The sequence below is a fragment of the Penicillium robsamsonii genome (genome assembly GCF_028829455.1).
Source record: "Penicillium robsamsonii strain IBT 29466 chromosome Unknown utg000001l_segment0_segment0, whole genome shotgun sequence".
Taxonomy (NCBI): domain Eukaryota; kingdom Fungi; phylum Ascomycota; class Eurotiomycetes; order Eurotiales; family Aspergillaceae; genus Penicillium; species Penicillium robsamsonii.
Window position 1 is genome coordinate 1414592 of NW_026643219.1, and position 26320 is coordinate 1440911.

The 26320-nt window shown below is 48.9% G+C and overlaps 13 protein-coding genes across 13 annotated transcripts; 6 read left to right on the top strand and 7 right to left on the bottom strand.

Annotated features, from left to right (window-relative positions):
• Positions 1–254: 254 nt before the first annotated feature.
• N7447_000571 (pyruvate kinase CDC19) lies at positions 255–2252 on the bottom strand (the record flags this gene model as incomplete). The annotated part of the gene is made up of 7 exons (XM_057224847.1): positions 255–503; positions 557–638; positions 698–1531; positions 1621–1823; positions 1876–1922; positions 1990–2034; positions 2129–2252. 7 exons carry the CDS (start codon positions 2250–2252, stop codon positions 255–257), a joined length of 1584 nt encoding a protein of 527 aa, XP_057088863.1.
• Positions 2253–3058: 806 nt separating this feature from the next.
• Positions 3059–3593, top strand: N7447_000572 (DUF1748 domain-containing protein; the record flags this gene model as incomplete). Its single annotated transcript, XM_057224848.1, has 4 exons — positions 3059–3061; positions 3148–3187; positions 3248–3290; positions 3452–3593. 4 exons carry the CDS (start codon positions 3059–3061, stop codon positions 3591–3593), a joined length of 228 nt encoding a protein of 75 aa, XP_057088864.1.
• A 546-nt stretch (positions 3594–4139) lies between these two features.
• On the bottom strand, positions 4140–4649 carry N7447_000573 (uncharacterized protein; the record flags this gene model as incomplete). The annotated part of the gene is made up of 2 exons (XM_057224849.1): positions 4140–4547; positions 4623–4649. 2 exons carry the CDS (start codon positions 4647–4649, stop codon positions 4140–4142), a joined length of 435 nt encoding a protein of 144 aa, XP_057088865.1.
• A 1055-nt stretch (positions 4650–5704) lies between these two features.
• Positions 5705–7537, bottom strand: N7447_000574 (Major facilitator superfamily domain general substrate transporter; the record flags this gene model as incomplete). The annotated part of the gene is made up of 4 exons (XM_057224850.1): positions 5705–6760; positions 6821–6890; positions 6946–7191; positions 7266–7537. The coding sequence occupies 4 exons, from the start codon at positions 7535–7537 to the stop codon at positions 5705–5707; spliced, it is 1644 nt and encodes a 547-aa protein (XP_057088866.1).
• Positions 7538–9251: 1714 nt separating this feature from the next.
• On the bottom strand, positions 9252–10788 carry N7447_000575 (uncharacterized protein; the record flags this gene model as incomplete). The annotated part of the gene is made up of 3 exons (XM_057224851.1): positions 9252–9370; positions 9423–10700; positions 10746–10788. 3 exons carry the CDS (start codon positions 10786–10788, stop codon positions 9252–9254), a joined length of 1440 nt encoding a protein of 479 aa, XP_057088867.1.
• Positions 10789–11444: 656 nt separating this feature from the next.
• N7447_000576 (uncharacterized protein) lies at positions 11445–13751 on the top strand (the record flags this gene model as incomplete). The annotated part of the gene is made up of 1 exon (XM_057224852.1): positions 11445–13751. One exon carries the CDS (start codon positions 11445–11447, stop codon positions 13749–13751), a length of 2307 nt encoding a protein of 768 aa, XP_057088868.1.
• A 422-nt stretch (positions 13752–14173) lies between these two features.
• N7447_000577 (serine hydrolase domain-containing protein) lies at positions 14174–15469 on the top strand (the record flags this gene model as incomplete). The annotated part of the gene is made up of 1 exon (XM_057224853.1): positions 14174–15469. The coding sequence occupies one exon, from the start codon at positions 14174–14176 to the stop codon at positions 15467–15469; it is 1296 nt and encodes a 431-aa protein (XP_057088869.1).
• A 261-nt stretch (positions 15470–15730) lies between these two features.
• On the bottom strand, positions 15731–16429 carry N7447_000578 (uncharacterized protein; the record flags this gene model as incomplete). Its single annotated transcript, XM_057224854.1, has 1 exon — positions 15731–16429. The coding sequence occupies one exon, from the start codon at positions 16427–16429 to the stop codon at positions 15731–15733; it is 699 nt and encodes a 232-aa protein (XP_057088870.1).
• Positions 16430–17151: 722 nt separating this feature from the next.
• On the top strand, positions 17152–18196 carry N7447_000579 (DUF1769 domain-containing protein; the record flags this gene model as incomplete). Its single annotated transcript, XM_057224855.1, has 3 exons — positions 17152–17320; positions 17377–17895; positions 17955–18196. 3 exons carry the CDS (start codon positions 17152–17154, stop codon positions 18194–18196), a joined length of 930 nt encoding a protein of 309 aa, XP_057088871.1.
• Positions 18197–18382: 186 nt separating this feature from the next.
• lysB (homoisocitrate dehydrogenase lysB) lies at positions 18383–19661 on the bottom strand (the record flags this gene model as incomplete). Its single annotated transcript, XM_057224856.1, has 4 exons — positions 18383–19223; positions 19288–19457; positions 19527–19567; positions 19634–19661. The coding sequence occupies 4 exons, from the start codon at positions 19659–19661 to the stop codon at positions 18383–18385; spliced, it is 1080 nt and encodes a 359-aa protein (XP_057088872.1).
• A 686-nt stretch (positions 19662–20347) lies between these two features.
• Positions 20348–21311, top strand: N7447_000581 (uncharacterized protein; the record flags this gene model as incomplete). The annotated part of the gene is made up of 3 exons (XM_057224857.1): positions 20348–20567; positions 20624–20756; positions 20813–21311. 3 exons carry the CDS (start codon positions 20348–20350, stop codon positions 21309–21311), a joined length of 852 nt encoding a protein of 283 aa, XP_057088873.1.
• Positions 21312–21417: 106 nt separating this feature from the next.
• Positions 21418–23048, bottom strand: N7447_000582 (Zn(II)2Cys6 transcription factor; the record flags this gene model as incomplete). The annotated part of the gene is made up of 4 exons (XM_057224858.1): positions 21418–22080; positions 22171–22308; positions 22369–22929; positions 22992–23048. 4 exons carry the CDS (start codon positions 23046–23048, stop codon positions 21418–21420), a joined length of 1419 nt encoding a protein of 472 aa, XP_057088874.1.
• Positions 23049–24013: 965 nt separating this feature from the next.
• N7447_000583 (uncharacterized protein) lies at positions 24014–26095 on the top strand (the record flags this gene model as incomplete). Its single annotated transcript, XM_057224859.1, has 1 exon — positions 24014–26095. One exon carries the CDS (start codon positions 24014–24016, stop codon positions 26093–26095), a length of 2082 nt encoding a protein of 693 aa, XP_057088875.1.
• Between the last annotated feature and the right edge of the window lie 225 nt (positions 26096–26320).

Sequence of the window (26320 nt, forward strand, 5' to 3'; positions counted from 1 at the left end):
CTAGTCTTTACTAACTCATTAACTTAACCGGAAAGCATTAAATTCGTTTCATTTACATGAGCAATGCATTAACCTTCCAGAGTATGGTCCAGACCACACAGTACAGAACAAATTGGCTTCGAAAGGAAAAAAAAAAGGCCAGAACAGAGAAAAAAGAAAGGTATGTATCCCATCCGCACACCGGCGGTAAACAAAGCACAATGGATCATCATTGATCACCAAAAAGCTTACCATCTGATCAATTTACAGAAGATTTACTCCATGTTCAGACCGAGGTTCTCCTCGGCGGGCACCACACGAACGGTGTTGGTGTGGCCCATACCGCCGCGCCATCCCTGGACACAGACGATAGGGTCGCCCTTGTTGATGATGCCGAGCTTGAGACCGTGGTTGATACCCCACATGAGGCGACGGTCGACATCCTCCTGCCAGATCTTGACGTTGAAGTCGGGCTTGGACTCGGGGAAGTAGAAAGGCCACACACCGCGGTACAGGTGGGAGTACTGGAAACTGTTGTCAGCAAAGAACGACATTCGAACGATCGAATTGGACTTACCCGGGCAGCGGTCTCGTTACGAGTGACCATCAGGATGGGGCAGACGGGACGGTACTTGGACACAAGGCGGGCGGTTTTACCACTATGAACTTGTTAGCATGATGGACACACAAACGACAAGAGCTCTGTCGGGGTACATACCTGGTGGTCAGGACGATGATGGCACCGGCATTCAGCTCCAGACTGGCGCTGACAGCAGCCATGGCAATGGACTCGGAGGTGTCAGTGGGGCGAGGGGCGAGGTTGCGCAGCTCGTCAAAGACGTTGAAGTGAGGAATGGCAACCTCGGCGAGCAAGCAGGTCTCGGACATCATCTTAACGGCCTCGCAAGGGTAGTTGCCCTTGGCGGTCTCGCCAGACAGCATGACACAGTCGGCACCATCGAGGACAGCGTTGGCAACATCGGAAACCTCAGCACGAGTGGGGCGGGGGTTGTATGTCATGGACTCCAGCATCTGGGTGGCACAGATAACGGGCTTGCCCTTGATGTTGCACTTGGCGATCATCATCTTCTGGGCAAGGAAAACCTTGGGGGCGGGGATCTCGATACCGAGGTCACCACGGGCGACCATAACACCGTCGGTCTCCTCAAGAATCTCATCGAAGTTGTTGACACCCTGCTGGTTCTCAATCTTGGCGATGATCTGGATCTCCTTACCCTCCTCGCCGAGGATGGAACGGATGTGCTTGATGTCGCTGCCGCGACGGATAAATGAGGCAAAGACCATATCGACCTTGTTCTTGACACCGAATCGCAAGTCGGCAATATCCTTCTCCGAGAGAGCGGGGAGGTCTACGTCAGTGCCGGGAAGGTTGACACCCTTGCGGGAGGAGATGTTGCCGTTGTTCAAGCACTTGACCTTAAGGGTCTGCTCATCAACAATCTCAATCACCTCGAAGGACAGAATGCCATCATCGACATAGATGAGCTTGCCAGGAGTGATCACGTTGGTGATGTTCTTGTAGTCCAGGTACCTGTCGTCACACACTTGTCAGTCCACGCAAATACATTGAGTGAACGTCGATTGGAACAATTCACCCTTCGGCAGTGGGGATGATCTTACATGTTCTTATCATCGGAAGCAGTGGCGTATGCCTCATCGGTGGTGATGTTAAGCACGGTGCCCTGCGCGATGGGGTAGTCCTTGTCACCGACGGTGTTACCGGTACGGATCTCGGGGCCCTTGGTGTCGAGGGCAATGGCGAGAGGGCGACCAGTCTGAATACGGGCAGCCTCGCGAGAGTTGTCAATGACAGATTGATGGTACTGCAGAGAAGTCAGTGGAAGTCTTCATCAGATGATGATTGGAGATACTGACCTCATATGATCCGTGGGAGAAGTTCATGCGAACAACGTTAAGACCGACTATGGCCATGTTAGTCTAACTACCCAACAAAGCTGCCTATTGCCATCGGAAATTATATTCGCATACCTGTGCGGAGAGCATTGATCTTCTCAGCAGAGTTCGTCTTGGGACCTGATCGATTGCATATTAGTAATCGGGATTTTTCTCAATTGCAACTTCTTTGACAGGCTCGACCTGAAAGAGCTTCTCATGGATAATGACATACCAATAGTGCAAATGATGGAGGTACGGCGGAAGTTCTTCGCAGGCACCATCTCGGTGTTGAGCTTGGAGTGCCACTCCAGCTTCATGCGGTTGCTCAGGTGATCGAGGGAGCTGGTGGCCGCCATTTTGATATGATCAACAATTGTTGAATTAATGTAGAAAAGGTAAGGAAGTTCTGATCAATTATCAGAGAGGATGGTAGAAGAGAAAGGATGAGAGATGGAGGGGAAAGAGAAAACGGATGGGTGAGGGGCGGGAGGGAAAATGTTGGCTGCCGGTGTGAGTATCGGCGGCATCCCAGACATTTTTTTTGTCCGGACTATTGACACTAAACCATATCTATACTAAACCAACCCGTAAATTCGGCGGAATATGCATCTTTGAATCATATTTGTTTCTTTCTCTTTGTTTAGCTATACTTTCTATATTTTCTAAAACCCGGAGGTATCGGCAGAGGCGGCATACATACTCCAGGCAGAAAAAAAATTATACGTCAACTCCAGACTGGGCTGACCGCAAAAAAGCGGAGGATTGCCCCGTGCTGGCCTACGCGCTGTACATTGGAGTCCCTTTATCGAATACTATGTAAACGTGACAAATAAAGACACCCAATTGATCGAGGCCCCAGCCCAAAGACCCCAGAGGCGAAAGGGGATTTCGGTGGGATGAGAGCGCTTATCGATAGACCGCATCCGGACTAGTGCTAAAGTGGACAGATCTGGTCCCCAGCCACATGGATTACGTCAGGTCCTCAGTCTCTCCAGCCTCCTCTCCAGCCACTTTAGAGACTAGACGTCATGTGAATACACACGTGACCGCTCTTTGGGCGGTCTCCATGGCAGCTTGGGTCTCCTCTTACTTTTGTCTCTCAAGCTTTTGGTGACTACCGGTTACTCAATATCAACAGTGTTGAACCCGTCTACTTGACATCATGGTAAGAGCCCTTTGCTGGTAGATCCTGGACAACCGAGGTCCCCCGACCATAGAGCATGACTGACTTGGATGTTCGGTGCAATCTAGTTCGGCCGTCTTACCCACTACGCATTTGATGCAGTGCTATGTGAGTCCCTTGTCTATATTTTACCTTGGAATACAAACTAACTAGTGTCTTCAACCTCAGTCTCCGCCTTCCTGGCAGGCGTCAAGCGCTCCACGGGCCTCACGTAAATACACCCTACCCCTCACGATCTTCTTATTCCAAGCTATCCGTCATTCTGCTTGTTGCTCATCTTGGATGTTCTCGATATGCATGAGAGAACCGTTGGCTAACTCTATTTACCCCCGCGCACCCCCGTTGGGTCGTGTGTGCGTGGGACCTTCCTAGCCCCAGCCTCAATTCAGACAAGATCACAGAGAACAAAGACGTTAAGAAATGGGTTGACAGCTACCTTGGTGTAGGCGAGTGGATGATGGACCAGTCGGTAGCTGTCATGGGCTCGTCTGCCTGGTTCGAACGACGCCGGTGATTGGCGCTGACATACTCAACTCCGGGAGGCAATCGGCGATTTCTTTCTCGTGACTTGACCTTCGGCTATTTGATGTGTATGATTGCGGGGTCTGAAATGGGACACTTGGAAACTCACGGGCGTGCATAAATCGCCGCGGGACTGAACTGGGGGCACGAATATGGGCCTTGGTCTTGACGCTGGGCCCTATGGCAATATGATACAATATCAGTACGTACAGATTGAGTCTATGTTGTTGACGGTGTGTCTTTTCAAATCACCGGGACACCACAAGTACATGTTTCATGGCTGGATTGACGAGTGATGACCAATTATTATCTGGGCTCCAGCCTTCACTTTCGACCGATGCTTTTTAAGGTCATGGCGTCTTGATTTTTTTTTCGATACCTTTTGTCTTTCTGCCTGTTCTATATCATCATACAATCGAGTCAGAGTTTTGCAGACAATTTTTGCAATATTCTGCCTGTAAATATGAACACAAGCCACAGGTAGAGAGTTGCATCTCTTAAGAAGCATCAAAAGCTCCGGCAACCCCGTAAGGTCAACTCAGAGCGTGCGATTCTCATCGTGGACGTCTGTCAGCGTATCGATGTAGCGGCAATCTCGGACTGCAAATTTAGCTAGAGTCAGGTACCTTCCCTCAATATCACCCCAGTCCCATGTCTTTATAAATTGGACCCATTCTCTGACTCCTTTCTGGTAGTCCTCGTCGCTCTCCTGGTCATTAAGATGGGTCCAAATAGTCGTATCAGCTGGTCCATCTTTGAGAATGTAAGCAGAAATAAAACCCATAAGATCCTTCTCAACTCGAACTCTGCTACTGTGGCCAATCGGGAGCTGCAAGAGATGGCGTATCAAGGATGACATGTAATGAGGAAGTTTGGGCGTGAGGAGGTGGCACTCGTGGGCAAATGTCGCGGGAACCTCGACAGTATCCTCAAGAGGGAAAGCCAACTAGTGACAAAGGGATAAGATAGATACGCATCCAGCCCTGGCCTTCAAAGTCGTGCATCAGGTATTGAGCTTCACAGTATTCAGGGATTCTAGGGCATCCATTCCAATTTTTCTCGTAGTAAAGAAGGTATGGCCAGTTGTTTTCGAGCAAAAGCTATGAAGCAAGCAGCAGCTGTTTATCGGGTATAGCCCACTCTACAAGCTATTAGAATGATGTTAACCAGATGTCCCATCTACGGAACTGGAGAGGAAGCTTTCACAACTTACAATTAGAGCCTCTGCATATCCACATTTGTATAGCACCTGGCCCCCGTACTCCACAACTGAGATAGTGTTGTCGGTGAGAACTTTCAACGCTTATTTCAACAAAGGGTAGTGAAACTGCTGGCGAGGTGGCATACTGGCAAGCTGTGCATCTGATGTCTCGTCATAGTGACTAGGTTCTTCCAATGGGCCTCGGCTAGGTTAAGACAACGATATCGGCTCGATGATAGGTAAGGCAAGAAGAGGGACTGGGACTGGCTCAGTCCCCTCGGGAGAAGTTGGCTCTGCCTCAATAATGGGCGAGGCAAGAGGCTGGGCCGCAAGTCCATTGGTCTCTTCAGTCTCTATGGTTGATGGCCAATAATTGTAAGACCTTGGATCAAATGGCAATTGAGAGGATTGAGGGGGTAGTTTTGCTTTTATCAAAATCCGGGGACATAGTGGGAAGTAATAGGATGAACTGACAGAAAGGAGCGATCGAGTGAATGCCAAGGGTAGCAGCTCATCTTTAACCTCAGACAACTAACTATCTTCTCTTCCTCACTTTTGAAGTGAGTGAATGTCTCCCTCGCTCCTTTAAATACCCAGGAGCCTTTGTATGGCGATCAGGGAACCTTCAACTTGAATTCTGAGCGACTGATCATACGGTGGGAAGTGATACTGGTCGGCGGGAGTGTGAATGCAAAGCGGGTGTAAAGTGGGAGCGCCATTAGAGGTATAAACTTGATTTCCTCCATTAGGGTTGATTGAGGAGGTGTATAAAGAGAAGGTATTAGATCAAGTTTGAAGGGGTTTTTTATATGCCTATGTCGGTAGGAAAGAGGATTGCAAGGTTCTAAGACTGAGATATATCTCCCTCCAAGGGATACGTCATTTTAGTTAACTGAGAAAGACTAGGCAGTCTCTTTATGAGAAACAACAATTCCTCCATCCCTCTTCTCATCGTGGTAAATCCGCTCCTGTTCGCGGTCGTACTCCTCGGCAAATTTCCTTCCGTGGAGACCGATCTTGTACCAGGGAAGGTCGAACATCTTGTCAATAGTCTCGAGGCTGCGACCAGCGGCCTCGGGTACAAATAGCCAAACCCAAAAGCCGCCAAGAACGGAAATGACACCAAAGAAGTAGAAGGTTCCGTGAGGGCCGAGGCCTCCATGCTCGAGCAGCATCTCAGGCAGTGAGCGGTTGACAGCGTACTGGCAAACAAAGTGCATGGCCATGGTGATAGATGAGCAGATACCACGAATACGAAGAGGGAAAAGCTCCGAGGACAGCAGATACTGACCACTGTTCCATCCTAGAGCCCAACCAACGCCAGAGATGTAGATGAAGGCAATGGCCGCGGTCGATGCACGGCTCTGCGTCTCGGAGGGGACAAAGCCGGGATTTTCAGCGATGGGGACGAGGTTGAGGAAGATGGCAATATAGAACATGGCAATGGACTGGAGGATGATTCCAATAATGAGAGAGCGCTTACGACCAGCCATATCGACCAGGAAGAGAGCACAGATGATGGCGGAGACGAACTTGACGACGCCGAAGACGACTGTCGAAAACAGAGACTGCTCTTGGCCGGTAATTCCGACAAGCGTGAACAAATCCGGGGCGTACACGGTAATTGCAGAGCCACCGGACCAGCAAGCCATGTTCTGAGCGAGGTTGGTGAGGAACAGACGGTACGAGTTACGTTTAATGCCAAGAATCTCTTTGAACAGGCCTTTCCAGCCCATGCCGAGGGTGGCCTCCATCTCCTCTTGGAAGGCAACGTCCATTTCAGTGATCTCGTTGAGAATGTACGGGTGATCGGCGGGTAGGCCACGGAGCTTGCAGAGAACCTCAAGGGCCTTTTCACGCTTGCCTTGCTTGATATAGAAACGGGGGGATTCCAACTGGAAGAAGGTGAGAATCAGGATGATGCCGGCAAACATGAGGTGGAGTGAAGTGGGGACAGCCTGTATGGAAGGACGTGTTAGCCAACTTAGTACGATACTTATTGTAGGACCAGCACTTACCCAGCGGTTGAAGGTGTCCGCCATGTGAATCTGAGCACCCCAGTTGGCAAAATAGGCAATCATGATACCACTAGACTTAGTGTTAGTATCGGCAAGTGAGGCAATACAGAAGAGTATGAACTCACAGATACACAGCACCAGTAAACATACAGGTGCAGAGACCACGGATGGGAGCGGGGGAAATTTCAGAAAGGTAGATCGGACCGACGACACAGGTCTGTCCAATACCAAGACCGGCAACAAAGCGACCAGCGTAGACAGCATCCATGTTGCCGTTGTTTCCAATAAAGATGGCGATGCCAAGAATCCACAGACAGCAGAGTTGACGAGTAGCCCAAACACGGCCGATACGATCACAAACGATGAAAGCACTGTTATTCAGCCACAATTAGCAAAGACTCTCGGGCGTAAAACGACAGTGATGGGCCTCAATATCAAGACTTACAAAAGAGCACCGGCGATACTGCCGAGCTGAACCATAGAAGAAATAGTACCCTTGAGACTAGCGAGCTCACCCTTATCGAGGTCGTCAATACCGACAGACTGCTTGAAAGCGTGAGAGTTGAAGACACCCGTTATAAGACCCTCGTCGACACCACGGGCAGCACCCATGAGACCAAACGCAAAGACAGCGAACCATAGCTTTGCGTTGAGCGTCTCCTTGGGCAAACCGCCCGTGTTGAACTTGAAGACATTGACAACAGCACCACCCGCCATGATGAATGATGTTATCTGTAGTTTCTAGACTGGTCGTAAAGAAAAATGAAGAGGTCAATCCTGTATCGAGGTTATGAACCTATGTAAGAGACAATGTGGCAGCGCCGCAAAGCTCGAGAGAATGAAGCCCAGATGAAGACGATAGGCTCAGCAGAGGTCTTCCAGGTCGGCAGTAAGAGAAAGAAGACTGTGAGGGAGAGGCTACGTTCGGGGAAAAAAAAGCTATGCAAAGAGCGGGCATGGACAATCTCTTAAATTTCAATATTGCGCCACGGGGTCTCATACAGTGGTCCTGCGCCGAGCCTTTGTCTTGAGCATTCAATCCACATTCCTTAATTCTCCGATTCTCGGGCAAGAACAAACCCATAGCTCTACCAGCTGTCCACGAGGGATAGAGTTCGATCGGCCATGTATCAAGAAGTACCACAGCCCGTACCCCAGCCGCTACCCCACGCCAAGCACGGTTGATGGTCTGCAGGCCAATGGCCGCCAAGTTTCACATCAATGGCGCTCGCTTTCGCGCCCAAGCCACTTTGATATCCCTACAAACTGGGCATATATGACGCATACCTTAATGGTAGATATCCTCATTTGGCCGTCCTTTCGGATGGTTTCCGAAATTCATTAAAGTTAGACCGCGGAGAGAGCAAGAATCTTGGCACTGGACATTGTGTGGAAAGTCGACATCTGATGACACAGCGGAAAAAAAGGTTGAGCTGGATGGAACCTGCGCTGCGACTTGGAAGGCTGCAGGTCACATTTCAAATCAATTTTGAAAATATTTGCACCATGTGCTAGGAGAACTGTGAGCCGTTGAAAAATACACACCAGAAACAGCGGCGATGCCGTCAAATGAAAAAGAAGGTAATCATTTGGGCCCGGGATCCAAGCTCTCTTGGCGCTGTTCCTCAAGTCTTGGCTTGTCTTGGTGTATTACCGATAGTCGGCCAACGGCACATTTTGATGGTAACAGGGAAGTCTGTTATCTATGGGACTCGGTCCAGAGAAGAGAGAGAGAAATAGAGAGATATTAGCCCCGGGGTTGGCTCGCACTGACATTTCCGACTCCGGTTTCCCCCACAGATTCCCCCGCATATCGTAGACCCAGGATAGACCGGAAGTGGGTCACACGGATGAGGCAGCAGGAAACGCACAAGCGACAAAGTGACTCGTGTGATCGAAGGTAAGTAAATCCTTCGAGGAAAACGGGACAGCCAAAATGATCTAGGCTTTTGTGGAACAAATGAACTATATAAAATAAGTGAGCATTTTCTGAAAGAATAGTCTATACTGCATTGCTCGAGAATATGTATTGTAGGAAACTGCAAGAAAATATCTCCAGCGTGTTACTTGCGTAGTCAATTCAAATCCATGCAGATCCGAAGAGTTCGAGGTGAAGATGAAGGCAATGAGGACTCAGCCGCATTTTGCGACTGAAAACAAGGAGTAATGGGGAGAGCGGGCTGTCCGATTGGACGGAGCTGCAGGGGGGAAGTGAAGGGCGAGAGGGCTTTAAGGATGGAACAATAATAATTAGAGGGAGGAAAATTCCGTGATGGCGTATGTAGTATTGGGATGCCAAGCCCAAAAAAGACAAAACTAACCCGAAAAGGAAATTCGTCCTCCTTTTACTCAAAATAGCTACTACAACATACATGAAAACATTGGGGTATGTAACCTAAAAAAAAAAGAAATAAGAAACCACCGAAACATGCTAATGCAATAAAGAGTCAATGTCCACACGGTAGTAATAGGAGACATGGCCTCTTTGCTTCCAGTAAAGAGCCATGTGGTCAGGAGAAATAAGGATCAGTTCGGAGTCAATGTAGGTGTCTAATAACATGTTAGAAAAGATTGCGTTAGTTTATTTAGCGCGGTTGTTTACCGTCAAGGAACCCAAGTCCAGCTACATGGCTGCGACAACGCACAATTCGGGCGCCAACAAAAGGCTCATCCACCGCGACACTAATCAAGCCTCTGGAGCCAATGTCTTCGGCAATAAATGAGAACTCGCCACGAGGAACATTGGAGTCACCTGTCAGCTTGACAGCTTGCAACAGACCTCGCTGTACAGTATCCTCCTGGGTGCCGTGTTCGACTTCGTCCTGGGCGTCAATTACATTCGCGTCTTTTTCATCATGTGCTAGTTCCGTTATTTCTTTCTGGAGAACAAGCAGGAATTCACACCCATGGGCTTCATAGTCTCCAACCCAGATCCCCTGGTACGGTTTCTCTGCAGTGGGTGTATAAAGAACGGGATCAAGAGTTGAGTAGGTTAGACTCGCTTTCTTCGGCACCGGCAAAAATTGAAACTCTGGGTTCGCCCACGGGTTCCCCCACTTTCTGACACGGAAAAATGATTCTGATAATTCCGACGGATGTTTCACTATTGGCGGAGGTGAATTTCTCAAATCGCGAACTGTGCGTGCCTTGCTCGGGATGGTTCGTGGTGGCCAAATCGCATTGGGTTTGAAACAAGGTCCTCGGGGGCTAAATTCAGAGCAAAACGACAGCGACGTGTAAATATGTCGGGCATCCGAAGTCATTATCATGCGTCGTTCCTCTGGCATATAGTGAAGGGATTGGATTGGGGCTGTTCGGGAGGATGGATTAGGGTCTCTGAGAGACAAGACAGGATTATCCAACGCCAGATGGACACGGGGTTCAAAAGACTGGATGATAACATCTGGGTTTGACGCCCATATTTGGAATCCGGCAGTACCACGTTCTGCAACAACTTGGTGTGCTTCAATCACACCCCGGCGATTATCAAATCGGGATATTATCAGCATCCCCGTTTGTTCAATGTCCGCGAACCAGATCTTGTGCTGAGGAATGAACCAAGAGGGGTGATATGCAAGATAAAGACGATGAAATGTCCCAAAGAGGCCTGGGTTCTGGATAGGAGCAGGCAGTCTCTCGTTCACCAGCCTAGCCCATAGAAAGTCATTCGATGCATGATCGACGAGGGTCCGGCAAGTGGCACCAAGGCAGGCAAGATCTGGAGCCGAGAGATAAGATGCAATATCTTGAATGATCTCAGCGGGTAACTTGTCAAGGAATGACAATTGACCTGCGGATGGAGGCAGCTGCACATCATTAACTGGCTGGTCGTAGTGACCATCGTTACTTTGTTGCTGCGCCAAAATGTAAGTACAGGGCCCTGTCCATGTTATTGTTTATCAAGAGCAATAATAATCAGACATACTCGGATAGGAAGTGTGCTGATTGCCATCTTTCTTTTGATGCATCGAGATTTGCAAGAGACAAGTGAGATGGTTGAGCCTCTTCAGAGTATCGTGAATGACATCACTGGGAGGCCTAGGAGGGGGGAAATGCATGAAGGTCACACGGAGAGAAGGGAAGGTGGGCCCAACAGGGAAGAGGTCCAGTGTGCCTAATATTGCCAATATTGCAGGGTTTGGGTTAAAGAAACCTGCACAGCTTCCCAGTTTTGTATTTGGAGCGAAACCTGGAAGCTATCGATAAGGTACTGCAGTGGTGCGTAGTAGCTCTGATCTATACCCGCGGACAATGCATATACACTCCCCAATATCTGGGTAACTAAGTATCAGCCTATGAAGAGATGATCAGATTAAATTGACACCTATTATTTTCGATATTCCTCGAGTATAGACATCACGGCCCGTGTGTTGAATATGTAAATATCACGTGCAGTATATATCACCTGATCGCCTAAAGAAGCATCTTGTTTACCCTTACCGGAATAGGAAGTATGAATCCAGGCACGCGTCTGGGTGCCTGCTGCCTATAGAGCCCCACTTTGTTTGTTTACGTCCTAACTTGTGATCTATAGAATTCTTTAATAGCCTATCCCTACACTTTTATTTTGTTAACCATTACTTAGTTTTGGCTTTGGTGGTTTCAATATACTCCCCTTTCCAACATGGACCTCACTCGGTCAGGAAGGAAACGGAAGAGCTCTCTTTCAAACCCAACCCAGTCTCCAATCTCATGCAGGACTAGACACAGCTTGGCAGCGGTGCCAGAAGATGCCGGCCTCAGCCAACAGCAAAAAATAGTCTCCGTTACACCCAAGAGATCAAGGAAGAGAGTTCGGTTTTCCGATCCAGGTCCTCGATTATTAGATGATGCAGATATTGGGTCGACTGGCTTGACTCCAGCGATGCGTCGAACATCGTTCCAGACAGGATCTGGTGATCACACCCCTAGCCGCAAAGCCCGACGCAGGTCTGCCCCAACACCAAGCTTCCAGCGGTCATATGACAAAGAGGAGCCGATTGATGAAACATGCACCGAGAAAAGGATTCAATTTACTCCGCTGCGTCAAATCTTGGATACACGGACCCAGAGAAGAATTAAGCGAATCGGGTTGAGTGATGAAATCAATCACATTGAACGCGAAAAGCGTGAGGCACGCAATATGGAAAAGACCATGCGAGCTTTGCTTCAGGAGCGGGATTCCCTGAAGGATGAGCTCAGGGCCATGAAACGAGGTGTAATGGACTTTGAGAACCAAGGTTCGATAGCTGAGTCCTATTGGATGACACCCAACACACCCAGATCTTGCGAGGAAGATTCAGTGGTCTCTAATCACACTCGGGATGACGCCGCTCCATTTTCGAATAGTGATGGAGAGACCTTCATGTTCAATGACAGTGCTGTCATTGTATCCAGCTCTCCTGATTTCCGTGGTATTCGAAGTCACAATCCGCCCGTCACTGATAGCTTGATGCTATCCGACGGTCCCCAAACGCCCATTCGCGCCACCCAAGCGCAGACTTCAGTGAACACAGAGGCATCTGACATTCATTCCCTGAGCCTGGATCTGGAAGCTGCTAGACAAGAAAAGAACAACTTGTTCAATGCTTGTCGATCACGAATCTCAGGGTTCAGTGACCCTACGATCAGTAGCCTCTTCAGCCAGTCGTCTCCACCGTCGGACTTCTTCGAGAATATCATAAAGATTTTGGAAAATGCTCTGTCTCGTGCTTCCAATGCTACTGAGGCTCTTGAAGGGGTCACCCAGGAATGCTCCAGCTTAGGATTCTGCGGGGACGGCGTGGACGATGTCATATTGGACATGCGGAGCCACTTCCGCTCAGCTCGTCTTGAGCTTGAGCGTGCGCTACCTGGTGAAACCGCGAACGTCAGTCTCGACGATGGCAAGGCAACCCTAGGTGCGCTGGTGAGGCGGGTTGAGTCACTGGCAAAAGACCTGGGGACAGAACGCCATTACCACCACGGCTCTCTCGGTCGAGAAAATGCTCTGCGGGGGCAATTCGATGCTTTACTACACCGATATGAGACAGCTGCAAAAAAGATTGACACTCTCGAGGATGCAATCGCATCTTCTGCGGGCGATATGCTCCACACGCGCATGCGAATGCAAGACCTCGAGCGTGAAGGCCAAGAACAGGCCATTGGGATTGACAGATTAAATACAGCCCTCGACAAATATCATTATGAAGTGAAGGGTCTCGAAAGTCTTATCGACAACCTTGAAAAGGAGAACACGGCTACAAAGGAGGACTACACTCGGCAGATATCTAAACTCAAGGAACAAGTGGCCCATGAACGCTCAAAACGTTCTTCGGCCGAGGCTACTGCTTCTCAGTCTGAGTCCCGCATCCAAGAATTGGAGAAAACAGTCGAGCACAATCGAATTCGGGCTTGCAACTTGATGGCCCAGGTGGAACTTTTGGAAAAGGAATACCAAAGAGCCGTCGAGAGCCTTGAGAAAAACACCAGTGAACTTCAAACGCACGAGGCAGAGACTGGGACTCTCAATGTTCGCATCTCAGACCTCACCACATCGTTGCATGGCGCCAAATCTGAAATGCAGCGTCTTCGGAATCTCAACACTGGCCTTGAAGAACAGCTTCAGCTAGAAATCGAAGCTCGAAATGAGCTGCTGGACAAGTGGGCCGCAGATCAAGTGCGCTCGTTCGCCCACATGCAGGAGACTGTCAACTCGGAACGTCGCAGAGCCAAAGTTCGTGCGGCCAATTGGGAATTGAAATCGGACGATCTCATGTCAGATGGCACTACAATTGGCACTGGGAGTGAACCAATCACTCCCGTTAGCGCCCGATTTATTGATATCGAAGTCGGTCGTGGCAAGGACCGTCGGCATATGGATACCGAAGAACTGGAGAATGACCTTTCGGATGTCGGCAGCGGTATCGGATCCCATATTTATATCCAGCTTCCCGCGTCGGGTTTAGCTTAGTTTTTGTATAAGATTTTTTGGTTTATTTATTTTAGTCTCTCTCTTGGCTCTCATATAGTTCGTCTTGGCTCTGATATACTTTGTCTTGGCTCTGATATCTTCACATTTTGTATCTTATTTTCTTCAACATCCAATCTCCAGATGTCGTACCAGCTAAATCATGTTTGCGGGGGTCGTCTATTATTCCGTCGGAGACAACCCGGAGATAGATACGAACGATTATTAAACGGATTAGATGTGGAGCATTACCCCATCTCCAAAGCTGATCTTATCCAGAAATGATGAAATGAAACGGTTACTACGCTGAGTCGTATTTAATATATACAACATAAACAATCTCCAGATAACAGGAAGCGAGCTCGTATATATTTGTAGGCAGGGACCGAGATTCCCATGCCCGCCCATACCATTCTCACTCCACAATGAGACTCAAATCGTCAGCCATTTGCCTCATTGCAAGCTGCGGCTCGCTTTGTAGTGCCACAGACCGCGTCCTCAAGCATGGTTCTCCTGAATCAGTGGGGCTTCTCGCCGAGCCTCTTGACCAGCTACCACTGAACTTGAGTCAGTACACTATTCCTGCCAATTATGGAGCACCTTCATACAATGTGATCCACCCCATTCAGCCCGGAGGCTCCGTTGTCATCGGTCACAAGTCCACCATTGTGAGCTCCTTCGCTTTCGGAAATACGAATCTGTATGCAGACTCCAATGGCACATTGCTCCCACCCGCAGAACGGACCCAGGCCAAAATGGACACAATCTACGATATGGCCAGTCTGACCAAAGTGTTCACTGCGGTAGCTGCATTGCGCGCCATTGACGAGGGTAAGCTAAGCTTGGACAAGACCGTTGCATCGTACCTTCCTGAGTTCGCGACCAACGGGAAGAGCAACGTCACTGTCCAGATGCTGTTGACCCATACAAGTGGCTTCGCTCCAGACCCGCTGCCCGGACTTTATGAAGCACCCTACAAGACTATAGAGCAGCGTGTCCGTGCTGTCATCGAGCATGAGCTTGAAAATGCTCCCGGATCTACATACACGTATTCAGACCTGAACTTTATGAATATGCGCTTCTTGCTGGAGAAGGTTACCAAAACACCGTTTGAGGAGTATGTCTATTCATACACCCGGGATCTCGGCATGACCAGCACCTTTTTCAACAAGGGAAATAACCAGTCCCCTAAGTTCCGTCACTATGCACGCATGGCGCCGACAGAGTACCAGATCGAAGTCCTGGGAGATGCCGAGCCCAAACGTCCCCAGCCAGTGCGAGGAACTGTGCACGACGAGAATGCCTGGTCTCTTAACGGTGTAAGTGGACACGCCGGTCTCTTTTCGACTGCCGGGGACGTGGCAATCTTCTGTCAGATGATCTTGAACAACGGCACATATGGGGGCAAGCAGATCCTGAAGCCAAAGACTGTGGATTTGATGTTCACGAATTTCAATACCGCATTCCCTGGCGATGAGCACAGTATCGGGTTCGAGCTCAACCAGGAATATTTCTCCGGACCCATGGCCAATATGCTTGCTGGTGGCCACACGGGCTTTACTGGTACCACGCTTGTTGTTGACCGGGCGTCGGATACTTTTATGGTCATGCTGGCCCATCGTGTGTATCCAAGCCGGACCTGGGCGAGTAACAATATTGTTCGGAAGGCGATCGGCTATTGGGTTGCTCGCTCCCTCGGTCGGGATGTTTCCTTTCCATAATCTTTGATCTCTTGTCTGACAAACATTCAAATAGACTGGAATGCAACTGTAAATTTTGAAGGGGAAAGATGAACAAGACTTGTGTGTAATTCAAACATGTATTATGGAGTAATATTCTCAACAATTGTGTATCATAAACATTAGAAGTCAAATGGTATCTCTCTCTATCCGCATAACAAAAAAAAATAAACTCGCAAACAACCAAGATCGGGCCAAAGAAATCCCGAACCCTAATGGCTAGTCATAGCTTGAGGCTGAGGCTCACTCAATGTGCTGTTTTCGCCCCGGTCGAGCAAAAATAGCCCCAAAGAGATTGAAAACGTTGTTACAACGAAGTATCATGCAATAGAACAAGGTAATTCCCGTGACCATAATCTCCTCTTGCATAGCTCTGTCGTCTGCCTTGGGGCCACTGAACTCGATTTTGCCAATTTTGGTGATACCCCAGCAATTGGCAGTGAATTTTGCCACGGGCATCTGTTGCTCATCGACACAGACAAAGTCCCAGTTTGTGAACCCTGCATCACTAGTCCATGTCATTGTGACTGGGGATTCGGTGTCTGAGAAATTGAGTGAGCGGTGGGTGTAGACAATCCGAAAGCGTTTTTGGGCTAAAAGGTGGGCCTTCTGTCCATGTAGTTCGTACTCGGCATTGATAGAGACCAAGTTCAGCTTTCCAGTCCCGATGACTTCTTCGTTGGGGGCTTTCTTGAAAACCATGCTGGTTCCGAAACTGAATGGGAAATGGATAGTGTATAAGGGGTCTGATCCGGGATTGTTGGCGTCGGAGACTAGGGCCTGCCATTTCTTCCATGTGAAGTCGACTTTGAAAACAGGACTCTTGGAGGGAGTTTGGGTGTAGGGAGTATCGGATGAAGCTATTTTGTTTGAGTCGACTGTCAAGAATGGATGTCTTGAAATAGGAGTTTGGATGCTGAGAGGGATATCGGTAGAAGTCATTGTGTTTGTTTAGTAGCTGAATGAGTTCAGTCTTGTATTACTCCTGTCTTTGGTGAATCAGCTAGTTCTTTGGAAGGGAGATTTAGTCTCCTTATATAGCTCAAGAACCGAAAACATATTATTTCCCCAAGTCTTGGCATCCCCACCCATTTTATGGCTATGGTCCTTATCGCACTAACCTCTTTTGGTGCCACGTTCCGCTCCAGCCAATCAAATTTGAGCTTGAGGCTGAATTCCGGGCTGATGTCATTCCCAACTTGTATTTGGGGCTGAGGCTGAGTCTTTGCATCTACTTGCACTCTACTTAGATCAACAAATAGAATTGTGATGATAGCTCTCATTTGTGTACAGCGCTGTGTTGGCAAGTTTTAAACAATTCTCATTTGTAGAAGATGCATATCATCTAGTACCCAGATCAACGCACTTGAACCCCTTGGAACAATTGGGAGATCACAACCCTGATAATTCTGATACAGTCTCCAGAGCTCTTCAATATATATGTAGTAAAGAAGTTATCTGTTGTTATTTGAGTATTGCTATGGTGGGAACTCCCATACTGAATTGTCACTCTTATCAATACTTGATTGTCATCCCGAGGTCAACAACGATGACGTTGTTGGGCGTCAAGCCTATAAAATAAGATTCGTTGGCGTCAAATAAACTTCTAGCAACAGCTTATTAAACAGTATCAATATTTTTCACGAAGTCTCACCACCCCCAACATGATGAATCAGGACACCAACGCAAACAAGCATCGCTTGAAAGTAACGGCAGGCGCAGACTACGACCCCAAAACTCACCACCAAGTGGTACCTGTAAATGGCCAGACAATCCGAATCGAGAACGAGCACGCTATTGTGAGTCTCTGCGTACGAATCAAAGATTACACAGGTAATATCCCTGCTCTCATCTATCCAGCCAAAGAACGAAGCTCATCCGTCAAATAGGCTATCCCGAAAGTTCACCATCCACAAGCCCATATTTCGACCACCCTCTGCATGAAAAAGATTTATATTCCATATGCTTCTCAATAATTTTCAAAGAGCCGGTGAACGGCAACAACCTCTTTTTTGGCAATGACTTCGATCATCCAATCCGCGACATCCTGCCTCCAGGATTCAATGCAGCGCTACGGATAGTCAAATGGACCCTTGACCCTAGCCTAGACGGCGATGTCTACGCTGATGAGCCGTATCTGTACAGCCCGGCATTGGCATCATGGGACCAGTTTCGCATTGGCGATAAAATGTGGAAAACAGACGACGTGCCAATGCTCCATGATGAGATCATTGAAGAAGGTTCTTATAGCGACGATGCTGCCAGTTTGCGTCGGCAATTTAATATCCCCGATACAGTCGAGGGGCGTAGAAAGCATTTCCAGGATGAGGCTAATAGAAAGGAGTTTACCTTTGAGCCTGGGAGGATGTATGCTGTTGATTTTGGAAATCCTTATTTGGCATTCAATGGTGAGTGAAACTCGGATTTGGTCGTTTGATTGCGATTGTCGGCTCACTGGTCATAATAGATTTCTCTGTTCGTCTTCCTGGATTCACTCTACCTATCATGAAGTATGTGGATGAGAAGAACCATCAGCTGCGATATACACTCAAGGATATTACAACCGGAAGGGTGTATCTTGCTGTAGTATTCTCGGTGGTCCTAGGCGAAACGGATGGCAAGGAAGACAACAGCAAGAGCGGGCAACGTGACGAGAATCTAGGGAAGTTTGACTGGGAGGCAGAGCCATCGTCTGGCGATGTTGAGTGATATATTTCTTGGTTTAACAGAGTATGCTGTCGCTCTAAGGCATCCCTGTACAGATTGAGATGGATATGGGGTTTGACCACCACCAAGGCCTATGTGTTTTTTAGAATTAAATGGTTGTCAATGCAAAAACAGTAAATTCATCTCTAAGTGTCATTTGCAAACTTTAACTTATATACAAGTGTACTTTTACAGTCTCTTCAGGACATCCTCCAACACCTGCTGAGTGGTAGCCTTTCCACCCATATCGGGGGTAAGGAACTGAGCGGCATCCAGGTTACCATCAACAGCAGCGTAGATCTTGGCAGCTGCGTTCATCTCGCCCAGGAACTCGAGCATCAGAGCAACACTGCGGATAGTAGCAATGGGGTTGGAGATACCCATGCCCTCGATGTCAGGGGCACTGCCGTGGCAGGGCTCACCGATAGCGAAACCATCACCAACGTTGGCACTGGGGACGAGACCCAAGCTGCCAACAAGGGCAGCAGCACCGTCAGAGAGGATGTCACCGTAGAGGTTAGGGGCGACAATGACATCGTAGAACTCGGGCTGGCGGAAGAGCTTGTAGACCATGGAGTCGACGATCTGCTCCTCGACGAAAACGGAGGAGAACTTCTCGGCGGCGAGGGCGCGGCGCGCGGTCTCACGGAAGAGACCGTCAGTCTGCGAGAGCACGTTCGACTTGTGGGTGATGGTGACCATGGGCTGGTTACGGGTAGAGGTGCCGGCAGCGTCACGGATGTTCTGGCGGCTGAGCGCAATCTCACCAGCGATCTTGGAGATACGGAACGAGGCATGCTCGGAGATACGCTTGATGGCCTCGGCGACCTTACCGTTGGGGGTATCGATGGTGCGTTCTTCCTTCACGTACAGGTCCTCTGTGTTCTCGCGGACGATGACCAGGTCGATGGGCTTGCCATTGCTGTTGCCGGCAGTGGTCTTAACAGGGCGGACGTTGGCGTACAGGTCAAGCTTCTTGCGGAGAGCGACAATGGGTGACGAGTAACCGGCGACCTTGGTGCTGGGGGAGCTTTGGGTTGGTAGCAATTGTCAGCCGGAATCGCGCGTGCTGAAAGAAGTGTATTGTGGCTTACCTGACAGCGCCGAAGAGAGCACCATCACACTCCTTCTTAAGGATATCGACGGTCTTGTCAGGCAGAGCGGTTCCAGTCTTCTGGAAGGTCTCGTAGCCGGCCTCAAGGTCGACGAAGCTGAACTTGAGGTTCAGGGACGCGGGGAGGGACTCTAGGATCCGACGGCCGGCCTATATTTTATCAAACAATATTCAGTCAGTGAATTGACTCATATATCAAATCTTGAGAGAGCTACCCACCGGGATGACCTCCCGTCCAATACCGTCTCCGGGGATGAGACCTGTAATATTCCGGCCATGTCAGTCAATTGCCTAGCCACGAGATCGCAAAACAAGGGCAGTTGTACCAATGCGAAGTGTCCGGGCAGCAGCCATTTTGATAGACTTTTTTGAAGAGTTGCTTTCCTAAAATCGACATTCGCCGTCATCGGAGCTTTTGGTTTTCTATGCGGCATCGGATTATTATTGCCCCGGTACTAACTCCGGGGTCCGGAGATGCGGCGACCCACTGTACGGAGCACGCTGTTGTATGCATCACCTTTCTAGCTCAGATAATATGGAACACAGATGAAGAACAATATCAAAACGCCACACATGTCTGCTTGACTATCCCCTGGAAGAGAAAATGGGAAATGGTGCAGCTAGCCGGGAAACTCTTCCAAGGTTGCGCATGGGTATGTATGCATGCTCGGACTACCCAAACGGGTCACTTCTCGCGAAGTTAAATATGGACAACATTTCGCAGTTCCCTAGCGCCTGATTTTATGGTTTCGCCTTTAAAATGTCAATTTTCATCGTGCCGCTCAATCTTTGCAGCCATTCGAGTCTTTTGAGGAGCCATCCACCCCAAATGTAATCAACGCTAAACCCAGATGGGTCACTTACCGCGATGTAGATCCACTGGCATCGAGTATACAAAGTCTTCGACAAAGATTGAACCTAATTATCAGAGTAGATATTTAAAGCAGTCCAAATTGCACTCCATTTTTCATGGTTGTATTCGACTCCGTACTTCATCACCCAAGACTTATTGTCATTCTTTTTTCAAATCCAGGCTCCTTATGGCATTCAATCTTCTGTCCCGTGCGTTGGATTCGCCAATCCCAACTGGGAAGCGGAATATTGCCATCGCAGAGATTTTCATATATTCCCTCATCCACATTGCCCAGTTTAGCACAAGGTGCATGCAAGAGTGGCGATACTGGCACCACAACAAGAACAAGAGTATCGGACGATGCGTGTTCTATTCTTGGTGGAGTATGGTCGGTCTTCTGTCACAGAGTAAGTGGAAGACATTCCGACAATGTTCAAGATATGGCTATTAAACCCTTTCATAGTTCGCATAGCGGGCTCGGCTCTGGTACTTGCCAGCTCATACCCGGGGAAGCCAATGCTCATTGCCGAATCCGTTTTGCAAAGCGTAGGCCTTTCGCCCCTCTTGTTCGAAGTAAGCTTGGTCTTATTGCGGTGGTATGTTGAAGATCCTTGGATTATGAGAGTCATACTGATGATGTTTCTCTAAATAGTGGACAATCCGGAGAAACTGGTCCTGGGAATTCGAAATGGACCCAGCGGACCCGGTTTGCTCTGCATTTCTTTCGTTTCCCGATTTTCATCGCCATCATGCTAGCAGTAGTGGGTGGATGTATTCACATGCGCGCATTGGGAGAAGCTGGGTCCATTGTTCTTGTTATCACATTCGCCTATGTTTGCGGTCTTGTGGGCTGGCTGGCGGTAAAATCGCGGTCGATTCTTTCTGAGCTGGGTCACCACTCCGTACTTTTGACATTGTTGACTCTTCCCTTTTTGTTGACTCGGATCATTTATTTCCTATTGTTGATGTATGGACCACCCAAGTTCAACCCAGCCACTGGTGATATCGGTATCTTGGTTGGAATGGGGCTTCTGATGGAGATCATCATTGTTGTCTTGCTTTTGGTAGCACGTGCTGTAGCTGAACCGATTTCGCTGTCGATCATTTCTAAGCGCATCGCATATGATGACTTGGAATCAACGCAGAATTGAGCTAGTTCACTTTGGACATTTCTGAGATCGGTGAGAAATTGCACAGCGAGGTACTGCTTGGAGACTTGACTTGGACACATAATAGTTCAATGCACTTATTTTTAAATCACAAGACAGTACGATAATTCTCTGGCTGGGCGGCTGCGTAGATATTTGAAAATTGTGCAAGCCGGTTCAAGATCCAAGAACTTGTCACTGGATCTGCAACTTCGAATGCCACGCGGAGAGGAAACCCCATTCGGTATGGGCCCATTACTCCCACACTGTTGTATTCGACTGACTTGCAAATTTGATCTCTGAAATAGGCAACCATGGCTTCATGCTCACCGGGGTAGCCACAAGTTTTGAAAATTTCATGAATGATTGCCATGTAGGAATAGTAACCGCAGTAGATCGTTGCATAGCTTACATCTGTATATGCGAGGATTATAGGATATAGTTTATCCCCAGTTGAGGAGATAGTTTCGGTTGGCGGTGGTACGATTTGAGAAAATTGCTCATACCATATAGCCAGTTTCATCTGCATCTCGAGGGCTTCGGACAGGACCTCTGAAATTGTTTGTATGGTTTCACAATTGGTGGCGTCGGCATGTCTCAAGCTATAGAGCTTATGCACAAGACTCGGAGAATATGTGAAATATGCAAAAAATAGTTCGATGCTGTTGTGCACTTCTGGGGGCAAGTTTGATGTGTATTGCTGTCGCATCTTATCATGCCACTCATCGGAGGCTAAAAAGCACTCCTCGCCGGAGAACATCGAGTGCATCACCTATTCGAATGTGAGCGTTGATTCCAAGTTGTAACTGATTTTATCATGCTTCTCAAGGAGATTAGGCAAAATTCCATGGTTCAAACTTACAATCACTCCTCGCGCAGCTTTTAGTAACATAACATCAAGCTCAGTATTGTATCTATCTGGCCCTCGAATCCGTACCAGCTGGCTGAGCCCTTTGGCATGCTTCATCCACGACTCTGGGTTCTCGGTATCTGTGAAAAGCTATATGTGGTCAGTCACGTCGCTGACAAATGTAAAACTCCAAAAGTGAACAATATTTACCTCATACATGCATAGCAGTACTACCGCACAAAATATATGAGACGAGAGACTTTCTGCAGGTGTTTCGAGCGATTTGCGGAGCCCACGCAAGGCTTCCCCGTAAGTCGATCGGGCATATGACACCATCTGGGTATTCTGAGTAGTGCGCCCAAAATGATGTGCCGTGAAAGACCTTATAGTGGCATCCAATACCCGATTTTGGCCATAAATGGAGGGAAGAAACCCAAACCATCTGACCACAACATGTGTTGGACTAGGGGTGTATGGCTGAGAGAAATCATCAATGAGAACACAAAGATGTTGCACAACATTCAAATCGACAGAAATAAGAGAAGACGGCTTCTCTCTCTGGACCAGAGACTGGTAGATTGGATCAAGATCAATTTCAGAATTCGAGGTCGTACTCCTAGGGCGTGTTCCATCCTTTTTATCACTCCTGGGATTAGGTTGACGCCGATCCCGATATGGCTTTCCAGTAACAAATTTAAATCCCCGGTCATATCCCGGGCATGGTTCCCCATACTTGTCGCATTTTACACAGCCAGGAAGTCCTTGATCACACTGTGACGGTATCAATATGAGGTGGACTTGTTGACCAGACTCCATGTAGATCATCCACTCACCTTGACCCGGCGTTTAACACAGAGTGAGCAGCCATTGCTCCGAGGCACACCAACCATCATGAATCATATGTTCATATTATTTTAAAGAAGCTAATGGTGTTGGAGAAGCCTCGTATAGGAAGAGCTGGTATCATCACGTGCATCGGATATGTCCCGGGATACTCTCATTGGCTGAAAGGTATAGGTTGCATGAACTTGTATAAAATTGACGAGTACTATGCGGAGTGCGGAGTAGTTAGGTAGTTAATTGGCCTTTTTGAACTAACAATGTGATGTGCATGTGATGTATGGTAAAGCCACATGTTCCAATCTATTTTCCAACGTTAATTGTGAGATTCGTATTCCTTGGCTACGCTATTATTAGCACATTCACATAATTTCCTCTAAAGCCGGTATACCCCACATTGCGATACATGTTTTGGGTATCAGGTATATACCTAGGGTCATATATGTACTGAAACTACTCCAAGTTTCACAAATAGCGCCTAAAATAGGGGAAATTCAAGTTAGGAGAGATCTGTGTTATAGGTTGCCTCAGGCATAAAAGGCCCCTTACTCGAGCTCCACTTGTAAAGGTGTCCAGAGACCATGTTTCAGACCTCACAAGGGGTTTCAGTACACATACAGTAAGATTAATTAAACCCCTCAAGGATGAAATCACCTGTCACATAGAAATGAAAGCCCCTGAGATGGGGAGTTCTGTACGGAGGAGTACAACGTAAGGCGTTGGCCTATTGGATACGCTAGGCTTAACTAGCGTATATGTATGTAATAGTTTCTGGATCGGCCCTTCTTCACACCTTGTGTCCTCTTGTCTCATACCAATTCTCTATCCAACTTTGACGCGTTGAACCCGAACCCTACTGGGAGCATGCAGTGGGACCTGCCTGTATCCGATTAGACACAACAATCCCATTTCGACCTGATTTTAGGAGCACCCCTGTGCTCTGCAGACGCGTTTCCCGATTCCCCTCGATTCCATACCCGCCCTTGATCGACTGACGTGCCCTCTGTGAACGATAATGTCCGATAACAATCCCCATCATCCTGGAGTGCGCAGCTTGTTAGCCAAGTTTGAAGGCCAAAGCCCCATCGCCTCTCCGCCGCCTCGTGGCCGATCCCCAGCTGCGTCAGACTCGTCAGGAACAGTTCGGCAACTGTCCAAGGTCCGGGCTAGCTTTGTCACTGTGGACGGGATCGTACAGTCCAATCCTGCTTCGCCGTTGAGGAAAACAAGTGGGCGCAGCGACAGTCCTGGGATATTTGGGCCGAAAATCAATTCGGGGGATGCGGAGTCTGGCCGGCAGACTATGATCTCTCCCACCCCGCTCAGTCGCCTAGACCATACACAAAACGCGACTATGGGACAGATAATGGCTGAGGGTCGACCGGAGGAAGCCATTGAAACTAAGTCTGAACTGACTCAAACTGCCAAGGAGGAACCTGCAACCCACACTGAGACTGAATCTCAGTTGCGAAACACCCCACCAAAGCAGACCGAGGAGCCCATCGCCACGGATTCCAAGTTGACAAGCTCCGACACTCCCTCGCAAAAGTCAAATTCATCAGGAGCGATCAAGAAGAAGCCTTCTTCCGTTGGGTCTGCCCGCAGTGCAGCGAGCAAGTCTGTGTCAACTACTGCGGCTTCAACTGGTGCGAAGCCCGCTGCTCACAAGACAACCTCCAAGCCCACAGCTCGCGAAGTGGCTAAAGAGCGTGCCAACTCTCTGGCCCACAAACCGAGTCGTGTCTCATTGAATCCTAAGGCAACAGCACGGCCAACCCGTGGCTCAGCACTGACACAAGATACTTCAAAGCCACCTACCGCAGGTGTGTCCAGCAAGCCAGGAATGAAATCCCCACCGAAACCTGCCCGTGTACCTGGCTCGATGCACACGTCGACCCAAGCATCTGGTGCTAGGCCAGGAAGCACAGGGGCTCCGAGCACTCGCACTACTGCATCAACCCTTACAAGGAAACCCTCAACCCTCAAAAGCGCAACTAGAAGTCAGTCGCGTGCCACTACTCCTAGTGCCAGCGTTCGCAGAGAAGCCTCTCGCCCTTCGCTACCCGCTCAAGCAGCTCATGATGCAAGCACTAAGCCTGTCAATGAAGGTTTCCTCGCGAGAATGATGCGGCCTACTGCCAGCTCTGCGAACAAGTCCCACCCCCAGGAAAAGTCTGATGCAAAGCCTGTCACCAGGACAACCTCTGTTTCCAAGGCCCCCCGGCCATCAATTGGGAGGGTGCCAGACCGTGGGGTCCCCCACGCGAAGCCTAAGACCACCGCCCTTCGGCCTCAGAGTCAGAAATCCCAGGCTCTGAACAAGGAACCTGCGCCGCAGAAAGATGGAGCTAAGCCTTCCCAAAAGAAACAAGAAAGTGAGAAGGAGAACATCGTGGAGCCTATCATAGCCAGCCTAAAGGAGCCTACAACAGTGGAACCCGCCCCGGTTGCGGCTGTGGGACAGCCCGAGGCTGTTTCCAAGCCGGTCGAGGAGACCGCTTCCCCTGCTCAGGTTGAGGAGTCTACCCCGGAAGCTGCCATTGTATCTACTGAGCCAACCGAGAAGTCGATTGAAGTGCCTGAACCGGTCATCGAGGAGACAGTGGCTGAGATTTCCTCTGATCCCGTCCCAATCGAAGCTGCTGCAGAGGTTCCGGCTGAGCCTATTGATTCCAACGAAGCCAAGGCCCCAGCTGAGGCAGAGGTGGACGCTCCTGCTGAGACCCTTATTGAACCCATCGCTGGGGATGCTGAGGAGGGGGCTTCTAAGACCACCACTGCAACCGAGGAGATCGCCGCAGAGCCCGTGGCAATCCCAACGGCTGACGATCAAGTGAAGGTCAGTGAGGACCAAGAAACCTCGATGTCCGAACCAGAGGTGCTTGAGACTCCGGAATCAACAGAGGTTCATGCCGAGCCTGAAAAGGAAGATGATGTACCAGTAAATGAGGCTATTGTCCCTGAGACTTTGGCGGAGGTCGCAGAGGAGAATCCCACAGAGGCCAAGTCCGCTGAGCCTGCCCCTGATGCCCAGCCCACAACTGAGGATGAGTCGAGCAACGTCGCCATCGATATTGCTACTCTGTCATTGCACTAGGCGCTCTATGTCAGAACTCCACCATGTCTATCTGAAATGGATTTCGCTGGCCCATCTCCGCTTCTGGTAAATTTTGGAACAACCTTTTAATCTTCTCTGGTCATACTCTTCACCATTTTCTTCTATCTCACAAAGGTGAGCCTCTTCTACACATCGAGGCTTGTCCCCGACTTTTTCACCATCTATTCTTCCGTGTCTCTTTCTTACTCTATGCTAGCATTTTTA